The sequence below is a fragment of the Pongo pygmaeus genome, chromosome 9, assembly GCF_028885625.2.
Source record: "Pongo pygmaeus isolate AG05252 chromosome 9, NHGRI_mPonPyg2-v2.0_pri, whole genome shotgun sequence".
Lineage (NCBI taxonomy): Eukaryota > Metazoa > Chordata > Mammalia > Primates > Hominidae > Pongo > Pongo pygmaeus.
This window is the reverse complement of record NC_072382.2, coordinates 66,896,977-66,917,250: the sequence shown is the minus strand read 5'-3', so window position 1 is coordinate 66,917,250 and position 20,274 is coordinate 66,896,977. Positions and strand designations below refer to the sequence as shown.

General features: G+C 45.1%; 1 protein-coding gene across 5 annotated transcripts in view; it reads right to left on the bottom strand.

Annotated features, from left to right (window-relative positions):
• Window positions 1-15,391, bottom strand: part of TMEM41B (transmembrane protein 41B) — a 33,567-nt gene extending 18,176 nt beyond the window's left edge. For 2 of the 5 annotated variants that reach the window (XR_008492320.2, XM_054438372.2), the window contains exons 1-2: window positions 14,796-15,391; window positions 1,735-1,852 (exon numbers count right to left, since the gene is read on the bottom strand). Coding sequence is in view for 2 of the 5 variants with exons in the window: in XM_054438372.2 (XP_054294347.1) it covers window positions 1,735-1,852; window positions 14,796-14,916 (239 nt within the window). In the remaining 3 variants the exon portion in view is untranslated. Of the gene's footprint in view, window positions 1-1,734; window positions 1,853-2,144; window positions 2,263-14,795 lie in introns of those variants that run through there. The other 3 variants (XR_010127696.1, XM_054438374.2, XR_008492319.2) reach the window with 2 other exon arrangements.
• Window positions 15,392-20,274: the final 4,883 nt, after the last annotated feature.

The following is a 20,274-nucleotide window of genomic DNA, read 5'->3' as shown; positions in this document are numbered from 1 at the left end:
ATTTGTTTACATGATAAAAAAAATTTAACTGACCTATGGCTGGGAACAGTGGCTCACACCTGTAATCCCAGCACCCACCCTGTCTCTACAAAAAATTAAAAAACTAGCAGAGCATGGTGGTGCACGCCTGTACTCCTACCTACTCGGGAAACTGAGGTAGGGGATCGTTTCAGCCCAGGAGGTTGAGGCTGCAGTGAGCTGTAATTGTGCCACTACACTTCAGCCTGGGTAACAGAGCAAGACCCTGCCTCAAAAAAAAAAAAAAAAAGAGGTATGAGCCCCTCTTTCTCAAGTCCAATAAGATACCCAGTAAACTAAAGGTTCCTACTTATGAAATTTATAAAACGAAAAAGACTCTAGGCTGGGCACGGTGGCTCATGCCTGTAATCCCAGCACTTTGGGAGGTCAAGGTGGGCAGATCACATGAGGCCAGGAGTTCAAGACCAGCTTGGCCAAAATGGCAAAACCACATCTCTACTAAAAATACAAAAATTAGCCAGGTGTGGTGGCGCACACCTGTAATTCCAGCTACTCGGGAGACTGAGGCAGGAGAATCGCTTGAACCCAGGAGGTGGAGGTTGCAGTGAGCTGAGATGGCACCACTGCACTCTAGCCTGCGCAACAATCTCAAAACGCAGTCTCAAAAAAAAAAAAAATTGTGGGCTGGGCACAGTGGCTAACGCCTGTAATCCTAGTACTTTGGGAGGCCAAGGTGGGCAGATCACTTGAGGCCAGGAGTTTGGGACCAGCCTGGCCAACATGGTAAAACCCCATCTCTACTAAAAATACAAAAATCAGCCAGCTGTGGTGGCACACACCTATAATCCCAACTACTCAGGGGACTGAGGCACAAAAATCCTTCAACTCAGGAGAGGAGGCAGAGACCACAGTAAGCCAAAATCAATACCACTTACTCCAGCCTGGGTGACAGAGTGAAACTATCTCAAATGAAGGAAAAAAAAAAAAAAAAAAAAAAAGAATTGTGAATGAAGGCAATTTGGAGAAAACATGACCTTCCTGATACTTTGAAATCACATTTCTTAGTTCTCCATTACCACATCAGGCTGGCCCTGGTTGAAAGTCTAACTACATCTTAGTAGTCCTTCATATAATCTATGATTATACCAGGGTGGTATTACTAGGGTTTAATAGCTCTGGGATATTTTGCCCTTCTAAAATATATTTCCAGGCTGGGCACAGTAGCTCAAGCCTATAATCCCAGCACTTTGGGAGGCCGAAGCAGGTGGATCACCTGAGGTCAGGAGTTCAAGACCAGCCTGGCCAACATGGTGAAACCCCGTCTCTAAAATACAAAAATTAGCTGGGTGTGGTGGCCCACCCCTATAATCCCAGCTACTCGAGACGCTGAGGCAGGAGAACTGTTTGAACCTGGGAGGCAAGGCTTACAGTGAGCTGAGATCACGCCACTGCATTCCAGCCTGGGTGACAGGGCGAGACTCTGTCTCAAAAAAAAAAAAAAGTATATATATATGTGTGTGTGTGTATATAAATATATTAAATACATATACACACATACACATATAGATGTATGTATTTCCACATGGGTTTTGCCGTGTTGCCCAGGCTGGTCTCGCACTCCTGGACTCAACCAATCCACCCACCTCGGCCTCCCAAAGTGTTGAGATTATAGGTGTCAGCTACTGCACTTGGCCTTAATCCACTTTCATCTTATAAATAACTATACATTTTCAGTTTATCTCTCAGTATACTTACTCACTAAGCTGAGGAAAATTTTTATATACCAAAAACATAACAAAAGCTGCAGATAAGAAAATGGACACCAATATAAGGAGTGACATTCTTGCTGATCCAGCTTCTGCCCAGGATTTTTCTGGAAGAAAAAAGAAGGTATAATTAAGATAAATATAAAAGAAGACAAGCCAGCAAGTAATTTCTGTAAATGCTTTCCTTCCAGAAAATGGTGCGTGCTTTTGCCTAAAACAATGTGACATTAAATTTAAGCACTGGGCCGGGCGCAGTGACTCACGCCTGTAATCCCAGCACTTTGGGAAGCCGAGGCAGGTAGATCACTTGAGGTTGGGAGTTCAAGACCAACCTGACCAACATGGAGAAACTCCGTCTCTACTAAAAATACAAAATTAGCTGGGTGTGGTGGTACATGCCTGTAATCCCAGCTATTCGGGAGGATGAGGCAGGAGAATCGGTTAAATTTGGGAGGTAGAGGTTGCGTTGAGTGGAGATAGAGCCATTACACTCCAGCCTGGGCAACAAGAGCAAAACTTCGTCTAAAAAAATAATAACAATAATTAATTAAATTTAAGCACTGTACAGTACTTGAAGTTTATTAACTGGATATATTACTTTGGGGGGATATATCAATTTGAGAAATATGAAAAAGCAGAACACCAGACTGTAGCATTGGCTTATTGATAAGCCAAAGGGGAAAAAAAGAACATTGTTCTAAATGCTCTAAATTTTATCACCTACTGTCAATTTCATATTTCTATACTGGGAGCTAACAGCATAGACAAAATGGCCCCTTTGGAAAAATGAGGTAATTTGGCAATTACTTCAACTGTTTTAAGAACATAAATATTCACAAAAGCAACTGGAGAAATGTTATACTTTCTCTTTATACCAAATGCATCGGAATATAAACTTGAATCTCAAACGTTTTGGGTACCTCTGCAACTCCAACAATGGGAGAATATTTGTAGTCCCTCAAAGGGTAATCTCAGTATTAGCTTAAAAAATTATATGAACAAGGCCAGGCGTGGTGGCTCACGCCTGTAATCCCAGCACTTTGGGAGGCCGAGGCGGGCAGATCATGAGGTCAGAAGATCGAGACCATCCTGGCTAACATGGTAAACCCCATCTCTACTAAAAACACAAAAAATTAGCTGGGCGTGGTGGCAGGCACCTGTAGTCCCCAGCTACTCGGGAGGCTGAGGCAAGAGAATGGTGTGAACCCTGGAGGCGGAGCTTGCAGTGCGCTGAGATCGCACCACTGCACTCCAGCCTGGACAACAGAGCGAGACTCCGTCTCAAAAAAAAAATTATATTAACAATAAAAGTATGGAATGAGATTCCGGAAGCAGTAAGCAGAAGAAAGTATGGGACTGTTTTGCCAGGAACTGGTCAATAGCGCGAAGGCCTGGACAACTTTATATCGCACTCATTGGGGAAGAAGTAGGAGTGGGTAACTCAATTTTTATTTTACCATTAACCCTTGTATACACTGATAATACTCAAGAGTATTTAAAAATATGTATACTATATGGCTGGACATGATGGCCCACGCCTGTAATCCCAGCACTTTGGGAGGCCGAGGTGGGCGGATCACAAGGTCAGGAGATCAAGACCATCCTGGCTAACATGGTGAAACTCCATCTCTACTAAAAATACAAAAAATTAGCTGGGCGTGGTGGCGGGCACCTGTAGTCCCAGCTACTTGGGAGGCTGAGGCAGGAGAATGGTGTGAACCTGGGAGGCGGAGCTTGCAGTGAGCTGAGATCGCACCACTGCACCCCAGCCTAAAAAAAATGTATACTATAATTCAGATTTATTATTCTTAGTTTCCTTAGAATGGATTCAACTATTGCACAGGTGGCTTTCAAACACGCTTTTATGAAGTATCCTAAAAGTATTGAACTGCCTATACTCTACTAATTTAGCAAATCCTTCTTCATAAAAGTTTATAAATGTGTATTAGACAGCTGTCATTGCTGCTCTGCCCCATCTCCCTTCCCTTGAATTAACACCCTTCCCCTGTCCCATAAGGGGGCCAATCTCAGTAGCCCCTATTCTAACATTCTACCCTCCCAAACCCAGAAGACTGTCTGGCCCAGGGTTGGACACCTGACCCAAGTAGTAACAAATCATTACTGGCTGACCAGATTTTCTCTTGATAATTTGAACTAAAAGAGATACTGGTTGTCAAGGGATAATGGGACTTGGAGCTAAAAGGTTAAACGGTGGAGGACACAGTAAGCCAAAGTGGTAAGCCAAAGACATGTATCAGAAAACAGGAAAGGTTGGAACAGAAACCCAGAGAAGCAGAATTGGGAAATACAGCTAAGCTACTTGCCAATTTCTAACGTTCCACTTCCCGGATGCCTAGCTCTATTTCTTGCTCATAAATGCCAGTTGAGATTCTCTCTTATATTATTTTTCTCGTTTTTTTTTTTTTTTTTCTTGAGACGGAGTCTTGTTCAGTTGCCCAGGAGTGCAGTGGCACGATCTCGGCTCACTGCAACCTCCGCCTCCTGGGTTCACGCCATTCTCCTGCCTCAGCCTCCCGAGTAGCTAGGACTACAGACACCTGCCACGATGCCCGGCTAATTTTTTTTTTGTATTTTTAGTAGAGACGGGGTTTCACCATGTTAGCCAGGATGGTCTTATCTCCTGACCTTGAGATCCACCCACCACGGCCTCCCCAAGTGCTGGGATTACAGGCATGAGCCACAGCGCCCGGCATTATTTCTCTCTTGTTTTAACAATCCTCCTTTTTATTTTTTCTAGTTTAAACTGATGTCTATTCCTTTCAACCAAAAAGTCTTCACTAAACAAAAGATGAGCTTCATTTTTAAACCTTGTCTCACTACAACAATTGGAATTAGTAAGATTTTGCTAATTTTTTTACCCCCCCAAGAGACAGGGTCTCCCTATGTTGCCCAGGCTGGACTTGAACTCCTGGGCTCCAGCAATCCTCCCACTTCAGCCCCTTGAGTAGCTGGCACTACAGGCATGTAACACTGAGCCCTGACTAGATATTACTAAATTCTATGTTGAACACATAGAGAAATAGAAACCAACTAGCTCCTTGCTATTCAAAGAATGCTATTCAAAGAATGTTTGGTAGACTACATGAAGCAGCATTATCAGGAAGCTTGCTGGAAATTCAGATTCCCACTGAAGCAAAAATCTGCATTTTAATGATACTCATGTGATCTTCACACACATTAAAGTTTGAAAAGCTAAAATCTGGCCCACTTTTACAAGTAAGAAGACCAAAGAAGAAGGGTGCACTATTTTTTAAAAAAAATTCCTGAGCCAGAGTGGTGGTGGTGTACACCTATAGTCCCAACTACTCAAGAAGCTTACTCAGGAGGATCACTTGAGCACAGAACTTTGATTCCGGTCTGGGCAACACAGTGAGACCTTATCTCTAAAAGGAATCAAATAATGTGAAGTGTATTTCCAAAGCATTTTGTTGTTGTTGTTGTCTGAGAAGGAGTCTTGCTCTGTTGCCCAGGCTGGACTGCAGTGGCACGATCTCGGCTCACTGCAACCTCCACCTCCCAGGTTCAAGCAATTCTCCTGCCTCAGCCTCCCGAGTAGCTGGGATTACAGGCATGTGCCACCACACTGGCTAATTTTTTTTGTATTTTTAGTAGAGACGGGGTTTCACCATATTGGCCAGGCTGGTCCAAGTGATTCCCTTGCCTCAGCCTCCCAAGTAGCTGGGATTACAGACGTGCACTACCACACTCAGCTAATTTTTATATTTTTAGTAGAGATGGGGGTTTCACCATGTTAGCCAGGCTGGTCTTGAAATCCTGACCTCAGGTGATCTGCCCACCTCAGCCTACCAAAGTGCAGGGATTATAGGCATGAGCGAACGTGCCCAGTCTCCAAAGCATTTTAATATCTATTTATAATTAACCTGTAATTTCTGTTGAAATAAGAATTGCTTAGGTTAGTGCTTTGATAACACTAAATATAAATTATTCTTACCTATTCATTAAATTTAGCAAGTTTTCTATAAAATTTTAGTTATGTGAAAAACTAAATTATCTTTTCCTACTTTCAGTAATCTAAACAATCTAACTTCCCAACTAGTCCCTATTATTCTTTTTCCTTTTTTGAGACGGAGTCTTGCTCTGTGGCCCAGCCTCTGTCGCCCAGCCTGGAGTGCAGTTACAGGATCTCAGTTCACTGCAACCTCTGCCTCCCAAGTTCAAGCCATTCTCCCATCTCAGCCTCTGGATTATCCTGTAATCCTCAGCTGGGATTACAGGCACCGCCACGAGGACCGAATAATTTTTGTATTTTTAGTAGAAATGGAGTTTCACATTGTTGGCCAGGCTGGTCTTGAACTCCTGACCTCAGGTGATCCACCCACTTTGGCCTCCCAAAGTGTTAGGATTACAGGCGTGAGCCACCGCGCCCGGCCTCCAACCAGTCCCTATTATTCTAACTTTGTTATGTTTCATCTTAATCTCAAAAAGGAGATTTGCTCAACTCTTACTTCTGAAATTTACTGCAGGAAGGAAGAGGATCATAATATAGTACAAAAGGTACCTTCTGATGGAACAATAAACCAAGCATGCCTGTCTCTTAATACTCTAGTTCATTAACCCACAGACGTATTGATATGTATGCTATTTTGGAACACAGAGAATTAAAAACAAACATTAAACATCTCAGGTAGGTCAAACATGAAAAGGTCTCTGCAGAATCTTGTAATAACAAATGCCTAACTGTCCATTACATTTATGCTCTGGTTATTATCTAATTCAATACATATCTTGAGGCCTCCTAATAAGTTATATTCCACTCATAAGTTATATTCTTCAAAAAAAGAAAGCATAATCAGCAAAAAGTAGCAAAAACATCAGGGTGTACTAAATCCAATTGAATAAAAAATGTTGTTTTGGTTTATAAATATAAACCCCATTTATTTATTTATTATTTATTTACTTTTATGAGACGGTGTCTCACTCTGTTGCCCACGCTGGAGTGCAGTGGTGAAATCATAGCTCACTGCAGCCTTCAACTCCTGGGAGTTGAACGCCTTCAGCTTCAATCCTCCTGCCTCAGCCTCCTGACTAGCTGGGACCACAGGTGTTTGTGACCGTGTCTGGTTAATTAATTAAATTTTTTTTTTTTTTTTGAGATGGAGTCTCACTCTGTCACCAGGCTGGAGTGCAGTGGCGTAATCTTGGCTCACTACAACCTCCGCCTCCTGGGTTCAAGCAATTTTGCTGCCTCAACCTCCCAAGTAGCTGGGACTACAGGCGCACGCCACCATGCCCAGATAATTTTTGTATTTTTAGTAGAGACGGGGTTTCACCATGTTGGCCAGGCTGGTCTCGAACACCTGACCTCAGGTGATCCGCCCACCTCAACCTCCCAAAGTGCTAGGATTACAGGCGGGAGCCACCACGCCCAGCTAGTACTCTGTATTTAGTAACCTCCAAAGCTTCCATCATACTAATTCCCAGTCTAAATTACCCCATTATGTGCTTTTCCAACCTCCTCCCAGGCCAAAGGTACTGTTAAAGAAAGCCAGAATTGGCCGGGCATAGCGGCTCACGCCTGTAATCCCAGCACTTTGGGAGGTTGAGGCGGGTGGATCACGAGGTCAGGAGATCGAGACCATCCTGGCTAACACGGTGAAACCCTGTCTCTACTAAAAAAATGCAAAAAAAAAAATTAGCCGGGCACAGTGGCGGGCGCCTATAGTCCCAGCTACTCAGGATGCTGAGGCAGGAGATCGGCATGAACCCGGGAGGCGGAGCTTGCAGTGAGCCGAGATGGCGCCACCGCACTCTAGCCTGGGCGACAGAGCGAGACTCCGTCTCAAAAAAAAAAAAGAAAGCCAGAATCACACTCTTGGCCTAAAAGACATTCAACATGTTTTTCTAACTTCAATTAGGGATATCACTGGCAAACAGTAATTCTTTTATAGCACTCCCCAAAAGAGCTATTTCAAGTCACTTTAAGCCTTTGATTTTACCTTCCTTTACTTGCAACCAATGATACTGCCTCCTACTTTAATGAGCACCCCAATCTCTCCCTCAAGATTTGTTCACAAAATTATCTTCCCTTGCTCCTTTCTCTTCATCTTATCATTAAATGTCAACACACTTTCTTCTATATCTTGCTCTCTGAATTCTCTCTTCTCCATATACCCAACATATTCAATTTTTCCCTCTTATAAGTACCTTTCCTTTACTTCTAATATGCATAAATCCATCCTGAAAAATAATTTAACTTTAATGTCCCTCGAACAGCTCCTTAATTCTCTTACTACTTTTACAAAACAAAATATTCCTATGTCTATGAGATCTTAGGAATGACTCATACCGGTCATCTAGTCCATTAGTTTTCAGTATTCAGTGTTTTCTAGATATACTTGATCCCACCACGAACGAAGGAAAAAAAATCCATTTATCCTGAGGACATAAGCTTATAGGCCAACAAGTCTCTTAAGGTCACAAGAATCCACTGTAATATTGTTAGAAATAAACTTTATTCAATAGTCTTAAACTATTAAAAAAAATAATTGAAAATGGTATTAATATCAAGTATAAATTTAAACAGCTAAAGTATCATAAAATAAAATCTTTTTTTTTTTTGAGATGGAGTTTCTCTTGTTGCCCAAGCTGGAGTGCAATGGCTTGATCTCGGCTTACCACAACCTCCGCCTCCCAGGTTCAAGCAATTCTCCTGCCTCAGCCTCCCAAGTAGCTGTGATTACAGGCATGCACCACCACGCCCGGCTAATTTTGTATTTTTAGTAAAGATGGGGTTTCTCCATGTTGGTCAGGCTGGTCCCAGCCAATAAAATCTTTTTTTTTTTTTTTTTTTTATTTCGAGTCTCGCTCTGTCACCCAGGTTGGAGGGCAGTGGCGCAATCTCGGCTCACTGCAAGCTCCGCCTCCCAGGTTCACGCCATTCTCCTGCCTCAGCCTCCCAAGTAGCTGGGACTACAGGCACTCGCCACCTCTCCCGGCTAATTTTTTGTATTTTTAGTAGAGACGGGGTTTCACCGTGGTCTCGATCTCCTGACTTCGTGATCCGCCCACCTCGGCCTCCCAAAGTGCTGGGATTACAGGCGTGAGCCACCGCGCCCAGCCTTAAAATCATTTTTTAAAAACACACAGAGGCCAGACACAGTGGCTCACACATGTAATCCCAGCACTTTGGGAGGCCGAGGTGGACAGATCACTTGAAGTCAGGAGTTCCAGACCACCCTGGCCAACATGGCAAAACCCTCTACTAAAAATACAAAAATCAGTTGGGCGTGGTGGTATGCGCCTGTAATCCCAGCTACTCGGAAGGCTGAGGCATGAGAATCACTTGAACCTGGGAGATGGGGGTTGCAGTGAGCTGAGATCACGCCACTGCACTCCAGCCTGGGCAACAGAGCAAGACACCGTGCCTGGCCAACCTTGGACATTTTAAATCAATAAATCATTAAGATGGAGAACTTGCTAAATAGAATATTCCATTCCTTGCTAAATAGAATATTCCATTCCTTGCCTTTTTCTTCATTTTCTCCCTTCTGTTGGACTCTTCATTCTCTTCCTTCCATGCCAGCCTGGACTCCAAGAAGTACCATCTGAACTAGCACCTTTGACTGAAATCCTTATTCTTTCCTTATAGCCATCTAACCAAAAATCAGTACTACAAATTCACTTTCTTCCTTCCTACATCACGATGGTTTAGCACAAATACAGAAAAATCACTGAGTGATCCATCACAGAAATCCATGTCATTGGGAAAACTGATTTAGCTCTATTCCTACTCTTTCTTCTACATGTAGAATATAAATCAGGCTGAGCCAATCAGGTTACTCTGATGGCCTACTGACAATAATGATAGGTTCAGGGAAAAGCATCTGATCTGAGGCAATCTAATCAGTGAATAGCAAGACTTCATTCGTAATACTAGGACAAAGATTCTCAAAATTAACATGGAAGCATTTAGCTTACCTGAAGCTTCAAGGGGAACCAAACTTAAGGTTAAGCTGATATCAAATAAGCAATCAAGCTATGAAAAACCTGATCCTGGCCAGGCGTGGTGGCTAACACCTATAATCCCAGCACTGGAGGTCAGGAGTTCAAGACCAGCCTGGCCAACAGGGAGATAACCCGTCTCTACTAAAAATACAAAATTAGCTGGGCGTGGTGGCGTGTGCCTGTAATCCCGGCTACTGGGGAGGCTGAGGCAGGAGAATCGCTTGAATCTGGGAGGTGGAGGTTGTGGTGAGCCAAGATCGCACCATTGCACTCCAGCCTGGGCAAAAAGAGTGAAACTCCATCTCAAAAAAAAAAAAAAAAGAAAGAAAGAAAGAAAGAAAAATCTGATCCTGAAGATGCTGAGCAACTGGCTCCAGCCTGATGCCACCAAATCCTACTCATCACTTGATTTATTTACATGGACCAATAAGCTCCCTTTCAGCAAGGGTTCCACTGGGTTTTCTGTCGTAGACCAAAAAAATTCTGATACATAATACCTGGGTTGAGACTGACATCAACAAATCATACTAATGCTTTGGTTGATATTCAGCTGCCTAGTCTTAGATTTCATCTACAGTAATCAGAGCTTCCTTCTTTCTGTAAGCCAGTACTTTGCTCATAGTAGACACTTGAGGAGTATTTGCTGAACAAATAGCAAGGCAGGATCTAGACCAGGGATCTGGATTATCCAAGTCAGAACAATATTGTCAGCCGGGCGCAGTGGCTTACACCTGTAATCCCAGCACTTTGGGAGGCCGAGGCAGGCGGATCACGAGGTCAGGAGATCGAGACCATCCTGGCTAACATGGTGAAACCCCATCTCTACTAAAAATACAAAAAATTAGCTGGGCGTGGTGGCAGGCACCCGTAGTCCCAGCTACTCGGGAGGCTGAGGCAGGAGAATGGCGTGAACCCAGGAGGGAGAGCTTGCAGTGAGCCGAGATCACACCACTGCACTCCAGCCTGGGCGACAGAGCAAGACTCCATCTCAAAAAAACAAAACAAAACAAAAAAACAATATTGTCTTCTAGAAGCAATAAAATCAACTTTGAGACAGTGTTTTTCAATCTTTTTTGATTGTGTTCCAAGTAATGTATTATTATTATTTTTTTTTTTTTTTTGAGATGGAGTCTCACTCTATCACCCAGGCTGGAGTGCAGTGGCGCTCTCTCAGCTCACTGCAATCTCCACCTCCTGGGTTCAAGTGATTCTTCTGCCTCAGCCTCCCAAGTAGCTGGGATTACAGGTGTGCGCCACCATGCCCAGCTAATTTTTGTATTTTTAGTAAAGTCAGGGCTTCTTCATGTTAGTCAGGCTGGTCTTGAACTCCTGACCTCATGTTCCGCCCGCCTCGGCCTCCCAAAGTGCTGGGATTACAGGCATGAGCCACCATGTCAGCCTAAGTAATGTACATGACCCAGTATACACAAAATCTATATAACTCAAGATTAAAAAAAAAAAACAGCATTTAATCCCAAAGCACTTTTTCTCTTCTATTCCATTTTTTTTAAAATGCTTATTTTTGATTATCCATCAAATTGATTTCACACCTCTCACAAGGGTCATGACTTATATATTGAAAAACATAGTCCAGCTCTCTTAAGTTAAAATGGAGAACTTGCTAGTAAATACATAGGTCGGGGCAAACACCACCAAAAAAGAGTTATATACTCTGGTCCAGTCACCTTCAAACCGATTAGGTTAAGAGCCTTTTTTTTTTTTTTTTTTTAACCAGGAGAAATAACTTTATTTGGACTGAGAGCTGGAGAACGAGAATAGGACCTGAGATAGCATACTGGGCTAAGGAGGAGAAGTAAGGTTCCAAAATGGCAGTCAAAGCTCATCGACCAAACAGACTCTACTTCCCAGCAACCTTGCAGTTAGTGCAACCAACAAAAGGCCTGCTGGGGAATGTACTTTCCACTAAATTCCCCAAGTATGCCAACATTACAAAAAAGATAGAGGTTTTTCATCATAATTAAATTTCCACAATCCTCCCCAATCACAAGTATTATAAGCAGAAGTAAAAAATCACACTTTACAGATCTCAAACTTGTCTTCAACATTTAGTTCATCATCTTCAAAAAACAGCTCCCCTGCTAAACTCATTAGCTATATGATCTATCCAAGCAACAACAAGATGGCCAGGCCATGGCAATTCTCTTCCCATTTTCCCTAGCCACTCAGGGCTCAACAGCAGGGTGAAGCTCAGGCGGGGGTAGGGGGTGGGGAGCACAAGGGCTACTTTCCCCCAGTACAACATGGCATCTGAAGCTTGATAGGAGAGCAGAACTGGTGAGACTTGAGGGAAGGATCCAGGGCCTGTATTCAGTCAGAATCACTGCTGTAGGGAGGAGGAATGCTTGCTATGCTTGTGCATCTTTTTATGAGCTTTCTTCATTTTCTTCTGTATCTTCTTGTCCACTATCACTGCTGGTCCGACCATGCCAGGAGCCAAGGGATTCACAGGAGGCATTCCAGGAGCAGACGGTGGGTATGGAGGAGGGTAGGGACCTGAGGATTGGCATCCTGGATACCCTGGCTGTGGCACAGGATGAGGGGGCCAACCTGGCGGGGGGGGAAGCTGAATTGCCTTGCGGAGCTCCTGGGGGAGGAGGACAGGGGTCTGGGGGAAAGGGTGGGTTGATAGGTGGTGAGTGGGCAGGACTGGAACCTCCAGGGCACCCAATGTTGGGTGGATATGGATTTGGCCCTGGCTGCCTGGCATTGGGATTCCACATGTTTAGGTGTGTCCTCCAGCCTTTCCACTGCTGCCTGGGCTTGATGCATTCTCAAGAGCTTCTTAACTAGTTTCACCTCCTGTCTGCTCTCTCATCTTCATCATGCAAAAATCAGACTTTCCGTGTTACCTCTGCCTTACTCAAGTAGTCAAAGTGGTCCACAGTCTACTAGGCTTAGCTCTGAGACTAGAGGCCAGAGTAATGGCAAGGAATCCACTAAATGTACCAAACATTGCAGATAGCATGCAAAACAGTTCAAACATACATATGATGACAACTACTTATTTGTCAAAGTTATATATGTGTCACTTAATAGAATACAAATTCATTTCCAAGTATCATGGAATTTACAGGAACATTCTGACACATCCTGAACAGGCCAACCTCGTCGCCTACTACCACCCAACAGAAACCCTCTGCTCCTGACAAGTTAATCTCCTTACCTACACACATAAAAGTTTCACACTAACCTTCAACCCTACTACTCTCTTTCTCCTAGCCTGGAATACCCTTCCCTTCTCTCTGCTTATCCAAACCTTACTTATTTGGCAAAGCACAATGGCTCATGCCTGTAATTCCAGCATTTGGGGAGGCCAAGGCAGGAAGACACTTGAGCCCAGGACTTCAAGACACCCTGGCCCCTTCTCTACAAAAAATAATTAGCTGGGCATGGTGGCACACACCTGTAGTCCCAGCTACTTGACAGGGCTGAGGTGGGAAGATCGCATGAGCCCAGGTAGTTGAGGCTGCAGCAAGCTATGATCATGCCACTGCACTCCAGCATAGGTGACACAGCGAGGCCCTGTCTCAAGCCACTAAAAACAGGCCTTACTTCACCATGAAGTGAAGGCACACCTTCACATCTCTTCCCTGTCTTCCTATAGATTTGTGATCTATAGATGTCATGGGACAGCATCATAAGAATAATTGTGTTGAATGTTTTGTTGTAATGATAAAATAAGATAAAAAAGTAAGAGCACTTTGGAAGTTTCAAGGTTTTATTTTTTAAATAGCTTTAGGCAAAAATCATGAATAATACAACTGGCTGCTACCTCAAATGAGATGTCAATTTTTAGGGATGCCCTATCTGGAAAACACTTTTTCAGGAAACTCTGACCTTGGAATATTGTCACCCTCAGTAGTAAAGTCTTCAAAACAATCTTTCTTTTATTCAGAGCTGATTTATACATTAACAACGATTCATTTCTCAGTTTTTGAAGTTATATGAAGTTACCTAGATCCACTGTATATAAGATGGAAAAATACCCAAATACGTAAGGCTGACAGAGCCAAATTAGACTGTTGGAGACATTTTAAATTATTTGAAAATACATTAACATTTTCTACTACACACTCTCAGAAGTTCTCCTAGCCATCACTGGTGGTGGAACACACCTGTGTGAGCTACAGACAAACTTGTTAGGATCACTTTAAGTTTATGAGCTTTAAAATCATTTAAAGAACAATTCCAGGCCAACACGGAATCAAAGTATTTAGTTTCTACGTACAGTTTTTTCCTTAAAACAATATTTAAAGCCGTGAGATTCTGCAATTATAGAGGCAGTAGGAATAAAGAGAAAACAAAAACCAAAAATAAAGCCATGAGAAATGTCAGGATGATGTAGTGGGGAAATAAACTTTAGAATGAGTGACCTTAGCTGTAACGAAGTAATTGCTAATATTTATTTAGCCCCCCACTTCATATCCAAGCATTGCTCGAAATCTTTCACGTGAATTATTTCGTTTAACCCACGCACCACCTATTAAGTAGATATTATTATTATCCGCATTTCACAGTTCAGACACTGAGCTTTTTTTGAAAGTTACCGAGTCCAAGGTTACAAGTAAACAGTAGCGCAGGGACTCAAACCCACGTGTACTGCCACCTGGAAGTATTAAGTCCTTGCTCCTAACTACTACTTCATTGATCTGGCTTTATGACTTTATAAGTCATATACCCACCCTGGGCCTCAGTTTCTTCATCTGTAAAAACAACGCAACGAATGCTACAGTACAGCTCCTTCCAGCTCTGCCTAGCGTCGTTATCATCAACCTTACAATCTACCTGAGCGTCAACAAGCCAGTGTCATCCCTTCTTTTAAGTGAATTCTACTCAAACAGCATTTACAACGCACCTACTAGGCGTCCGGCCTTGTGCTGCGCGAGCGCCCAAGCCCAACTCCCCCACGGTCTCTGCTCCCGCCGCGGCGCCAGCAGGCCCCCTCTTTCCCCGCAACTCTCCGAAAATAGCGGGGGTCCTTTTCCCCTCCCGACACACAGAAGCCTCGGGCCACCCCCAGCTCTGCTCCCCGGGCCCACTCACCCTTCTGGTAGTCTCTGCTGCCAGGCGCCGCGGGACCCCGCGTCCCCGCTGCCCCGTCCCCCACGGGGGTCGTGTGGTCAGCGCCCATCTGCGATCGTTCGGCGACTCTGCCTTTCGCCATGGCTGCTGCAAGGTGAAGGGAGCGGTGCGGTGCCGCGCCCCCTAAACAACAAAACTCTGTCGCAGGCTGCTTACTACGCCGAAGCGCCACGGCCAGAGTCACTTCCGGCGCGACCTCCTCACCCGACACGACCTTAGCCCAGCGAGCGGAGCAACGACTTGGAAACACCCGCAGCGCCCACCACGGGCTAAACCCCGCCCCGTGCCGCCCCCGAGCCTCGCGTGCTCGCGCCGGCCCAGTAACCGCGAGACAAGTCAGGGTCCTCGACCGCCCCCTTCAGTGTCCCGCCCCGCCCGCGGGAAAGAGGTGGCCACCGGGCGCCGGGGCGGGAGCATGCGCAGTCGCGGCACTCGAGTCACCGGCCCTGGCGACTCGCTGCGACTCGCTGGCCCTGGCGTCTAAAGCGTAGCCTTAATTACCCGGAAGTGCGGTCCCAGGGACTTCAAACCTTTTGTCTAGGCCGCCGGAAGTGCCTGTGATTAGTCGGCATTTCGCGGCTGAGGCTGATTCAGCCCATTACGTCAGTTCCGCAGCTGCTGTCTTCAATTTGGAGGCGCCAGAGAGTGCTTGGTCTAAACATGGTGGGAAATAACAAAGGTTGAGCAAAACCTACCTGAATTTCAGGAAACTAAGGCTCAGAGAGGGCTACGTACAACCTGTGAAGATCACAGGATGGCAAAAATGGGCTTAGAATCCAGGTTGTCCTGTTCCCAAAGCTAACGGTTTTGCATTAGCTGCTGCTCCTTACTACTAAACCCAAGTCAGCTCTACATTTAGCTTATCCATAAGCTAAGCGGAAACATGCCTTTTCCACAGGTACTTTTTCTGCTTCTACCCCTCAGAGCACATTCAGCTTACTCATCGTGGTTACCTCTTGAAAGCAACTTGGAGGCCGGTCGCGGTGGCTCAGGCCTGTAATCCCAGCACTTTGGGAGGCCAAGGCGGGCGGATCATTTGAGGCCAGGAGTGTGAGGCCAGACTGGCCAAAATGGTGAGATGAGACCCCGTCTCTGCTAAAAATACAAAAATTAGCTGGACATGGTGGCTTGTAATCCCAGCTACTCGAGAGCCTGAGTCAGGAGAATCGCTTGAACCCCGGAGGCTGAGGTTACGGTGAGAAATTGCACCGCTGCGCCCCAGCATAGACCACAAAGCAAGACTCCGTCCCCCCCAAAAAAAAAAATCATGATTGTTTCTATTCAGTAATTACATTTCTAGGAAATTATTCCATGAAAATCAACATAAATAATTCCTCTGTATTAGTATAACAGTGAAAAACTAAAAGTGATATAAAAATCCAACACTAAATAAAAATGGTTAAGTAAATTATGGGAAACCCATTCAATTGAACTGTTTTATGTACACATCCTTTGCCTACTTCTGGCTCCCATTTTATTTCCTTCATAGTCATTAAAAGCAATTAATTCTGTGAACTATTTGTTTACTTGTTTATTGTCTGCCTCCACCTTTAGAATAGAAGCTTTAAGGCAGGGGCCTTGTCTTTTTGTTTTTTGTTTTTTTAAGTGATGGGAATCTCACTATATTGTCCAGGCTGGATTTGAACTTCTGGACTCAAGGGATCGTCAAGAATCAGCCCTCTGAGTAGCTGGGACTACAGGCTCCATGCCATGGCTCCCAGCTGGGCTTTGTCTTTTTGATCACCATTGTATCCCCGGTAGCTGACAGAGTGCCGATACCTAAGTGGCCATTCAATGAATTTGTTGAATATTTTTTTTTTTGAGATGGTGCCCAGCCGAATAAATTTTCAATCTTAGGAAATTATATTTATGGGCCAGGTGCCATGGCTCACGCCTGTAATTTCAGCACTTTGGGAGACCGAGGTGGGCGGATCACCTGAGGTCGGGAGTTCGAGTCAAAAAAAAAAGAAAAAAAAAACATTTTATATATTTTACTATGCAAACATTAAAAATTGAAGTACAACAAAAACTAAAAACAAACACTGAGAAAAAGTATTTGACACATAAGGATTACTACAGATCAGTAAGAAAACCACAACTCAACAGAAAAATCGGCAAAGAATATGAATTATCAATACACAGAAGAAAAAATTAAATGTGCTTAAGACACCTGAGTGCGCAGTAGGAAAGCCAACTCCAAAACTTAGGAAATTCCAAGAAATTCCAAAAAATTAGGAAAAGATGAACAACCTCAGTACAGTGTGATAAGAGTGACTGAGGGGTGCGCAGATTGCAACAGCAGAAGAGAGGAATATCTAAATTACAGTAGGGCTGTAATGTCTCCCAGGAAGCAGGATTAAAACTGATTTTTAGAGGATGAATAGGAATTAACAAAGTTGAAAGTGGAGAAAATAGCTTTTGCAAAGGCTAGAAGCTACTGCTTATATTAGAAAAAGAGCTTCAAGCAAAGGGTGGGAGAATGGAAAGAAATGCTACGAAAGATACAAGACCAGGACCTTATCACAAACTGCTAAAAGTGTGAACTTAATCCTCAAAGATATTTAACCAGAGAGGGACTTGGTAAGATTTGTATTTTTGGCAGGGCACAGTGGCTAACCCCTGTAATCCCAGCACTTTGGGAGGGCGAGGTGGTTGGATCACCTGAGGTGAGGAGTTCAAGACCAGTTTGAAACCCCGTCTCTACTAAAAGTACAAAAAATTAGCTGGGTGTGGCCGGGTGCGGTGGCTCATGCCTGTAATCCCAGCATTTTGGGAGGCCGAGGCGGGCAGATGATGAGGTCGGGAGATCAAGACCATCGTGGCTAACACGGTGAAACCCCGTCTCTACTAAAAATACAAAAAATTAGCCGGGCGTGGTGGCGGGTGCCTGTAGTCCCAGCTATTCAGGAGGCTGAGGCAGGAGAATGGTGTGAACCCGGGAGGCGGAGCTTGCATTGAGCCGAGATCTCGACACTGCACTCCAGCCTGGGCGACAGAGCAAGACTCCGTCTCAAAAAAAAAAAAAAATAGCTGGGCGTGGTGGTGGGCGCCTGTAATCCCAGCTACCCGGGAGGCTGAGGCAGGAGAATCGCTTGAACCAAGGAGGCAGAGGTTCCAGTGAGCTGAGATCCTGCCATTGCACTCCAGCCAGGGCAACAGGTGTGAAACTCCGTCTCAAAAAAAAGATTTGAATTTTTGAAGCTTATTCTGACTGCCTTATGGAAGTGTGCCAAATCAATAGCAGAAAGAGAAGTTAGGAGATTACTGCAATAATCCTGGCCTGACCTAGCATAGTGTACTGGAGACAAAAAGAAGATATCAGATCTAAGATTATATATGAGAAGAACTATCTCTAAACTTTTATTACTTTAATTACATGAATATATACATAGTCATTCCAGACAAAATTTTTTTTTGTATTATTATTATACTTTAAGTTATAGGGTACATGTGAAAAATGTGCAGGTTAGTTACATATGTATACATGTGTCATGCTGGTGTGTCACACCCTTTGTTTTTTTTTGAGATGGAGTTTCACTCTTGTTGCCACACTGGAGTGCAATGGCGTGATCTTGGCTCACGGCAACCTCCGCCTCCCGGTTCAAGCGATTTTCCTGCCTCAGCCTCCCAAGTAGCTGGGATTACAGGCATGTGCTACCATGCCCGGCTAATTTTGTATTTTTAATAGAGACGGGGTTTCTCCATGTTGATCAGGCTGGTATCAAACTCCCGACCTCAGGTGATCTGCCCACCTCGGCCTCCCAGTGCTGGGATTACAGGCGTGAGCCACCATTCCCAGCCTCCAGACAAATATTGAAAAAGCAAATTATCAGACAGAAAAACATTAAGGCCAGGCAGGGTGGGTCATGCCTGTAATCCCAGCACTTTTGGAGGCTGAGGAGGGCAGATTGATTGGGCTCAGGAGTTTGAGACCAGCCTAAGCAACATGGTGAAACCCTGTCTCTATAAACAATACAAAAAAATCCAGGCATGGTGGCAGGTGCCTGTAATCCCAGCTACTCAGGAGGCTGAGGTGGGAGAATGGCTTGAGCCCAGGAGGTAGAGGTTGCAGTGAACCAAGATCATGCCATCGCACTGTAGCCTGTGTGACAGAGCCAGACCCCGCCTCAAAAAAACAAAAACATTAAAATCATGTCTAATATGTTAGCAGCAGCAAATCTGTACGGGTCTGTAGCAACCTCAATTCTTGCTTCCTCAGAAGAATTCGACCGAAGGTCGTAAGGCAGAGTGAGAAACCAAGGCAAGTCTTAGAGGAGTGAAAGTTTATTAAAAAGCTTTAGAGAAGGAATGAAAAGAAGCAAAGTACACTTGGAAGAGGACCAACAGGTGACTTAAGAGATCAAGTGCACGGTTTGACCTTTACTTGGGGTCTTATACATTGGCCCAGGGTTATTTCTCCCCTGATTCTTCCTTCGGGATGGGCTGTCCACATGTGCAGTGGCCTGCCAGCACTTGGGAGGGGCTACATGCACAAAGTCTTTACTGAAGTTGCACGTGAAGGGATGGGTCGCCCCTCCACACCTGTGGGCGTTTCTCATTAGGTGGAACGAGAGACTTGGAAAAGAAAGAGACACAGACAAAGTATAGAGAAAGAAAAAGGCCTCCCCCTCCCCGTCCCCCTCTCCCTCTCCCCTTTCTTCGGTCTCCCTCTCCTTCTTTTTTCGGTCTCCCTCTGTTGCCAAAGCTAGACCGTACTGCGGTGATCTCTGCTCGCTGCAGCCTCCCTGCCTCAGACTCCTGTGACTCTCCTGCCTCGCCCTGCCGAGTGCCTGGGATTGCAGGTGCGCGCTGCCACGCCTGACTGGTTTTTGTATTTTTGGTGGAGACGGGGTTTCGCCTTATTGACCCGGCTGGTCTCCAGCTCCTGGCCTCCAGTGATCTGCCCGCCTCGGCCTCCAGAGGTGCTGGGATTGCAGACGGAGTCTCGCTCACTCAATGCTCAGTGTTGCTCAGGCTGGAGGGCAGTGGCCTGATCTTGGCTCCCTACAACCTCCACCGCCCAGCCGCCTGCCTTGGCCTCCTAAAGTGCTAAGATTACAGCCTCTGCCCCTCCGCCACCCCATCTAGGAAGTGAGGAGCGTCTCTGCCCGGCCGCCCTGTCTGGGAGGTGAGGAGCGCCTCTACCCGGCTGCCATCGTCTGGGAAGTGAGGAGCGCCTCTGCCCGGCCGCCCTGTCTGGGAGGTGAGGAGCGCCTCTGCCCGGCCGCCCTGTCTGGGAGGTGAAGAGCACCTCTGCCCGGCCGCCCTGTCTGGGAGGTGTACCCAACAGCTCCGAAGAGACAGCAACCATTGGGAGCGGACCATGAGGACGATGGCGGTTTTGTTGAAGAGAAGCGGGGGAAGTGTGGGGAAAGGAAGGAGAGATCAGATTGTTGCTGTGTCTGTGTAGAAAGAGGTGGGCATAGGAGACTCCATTTTG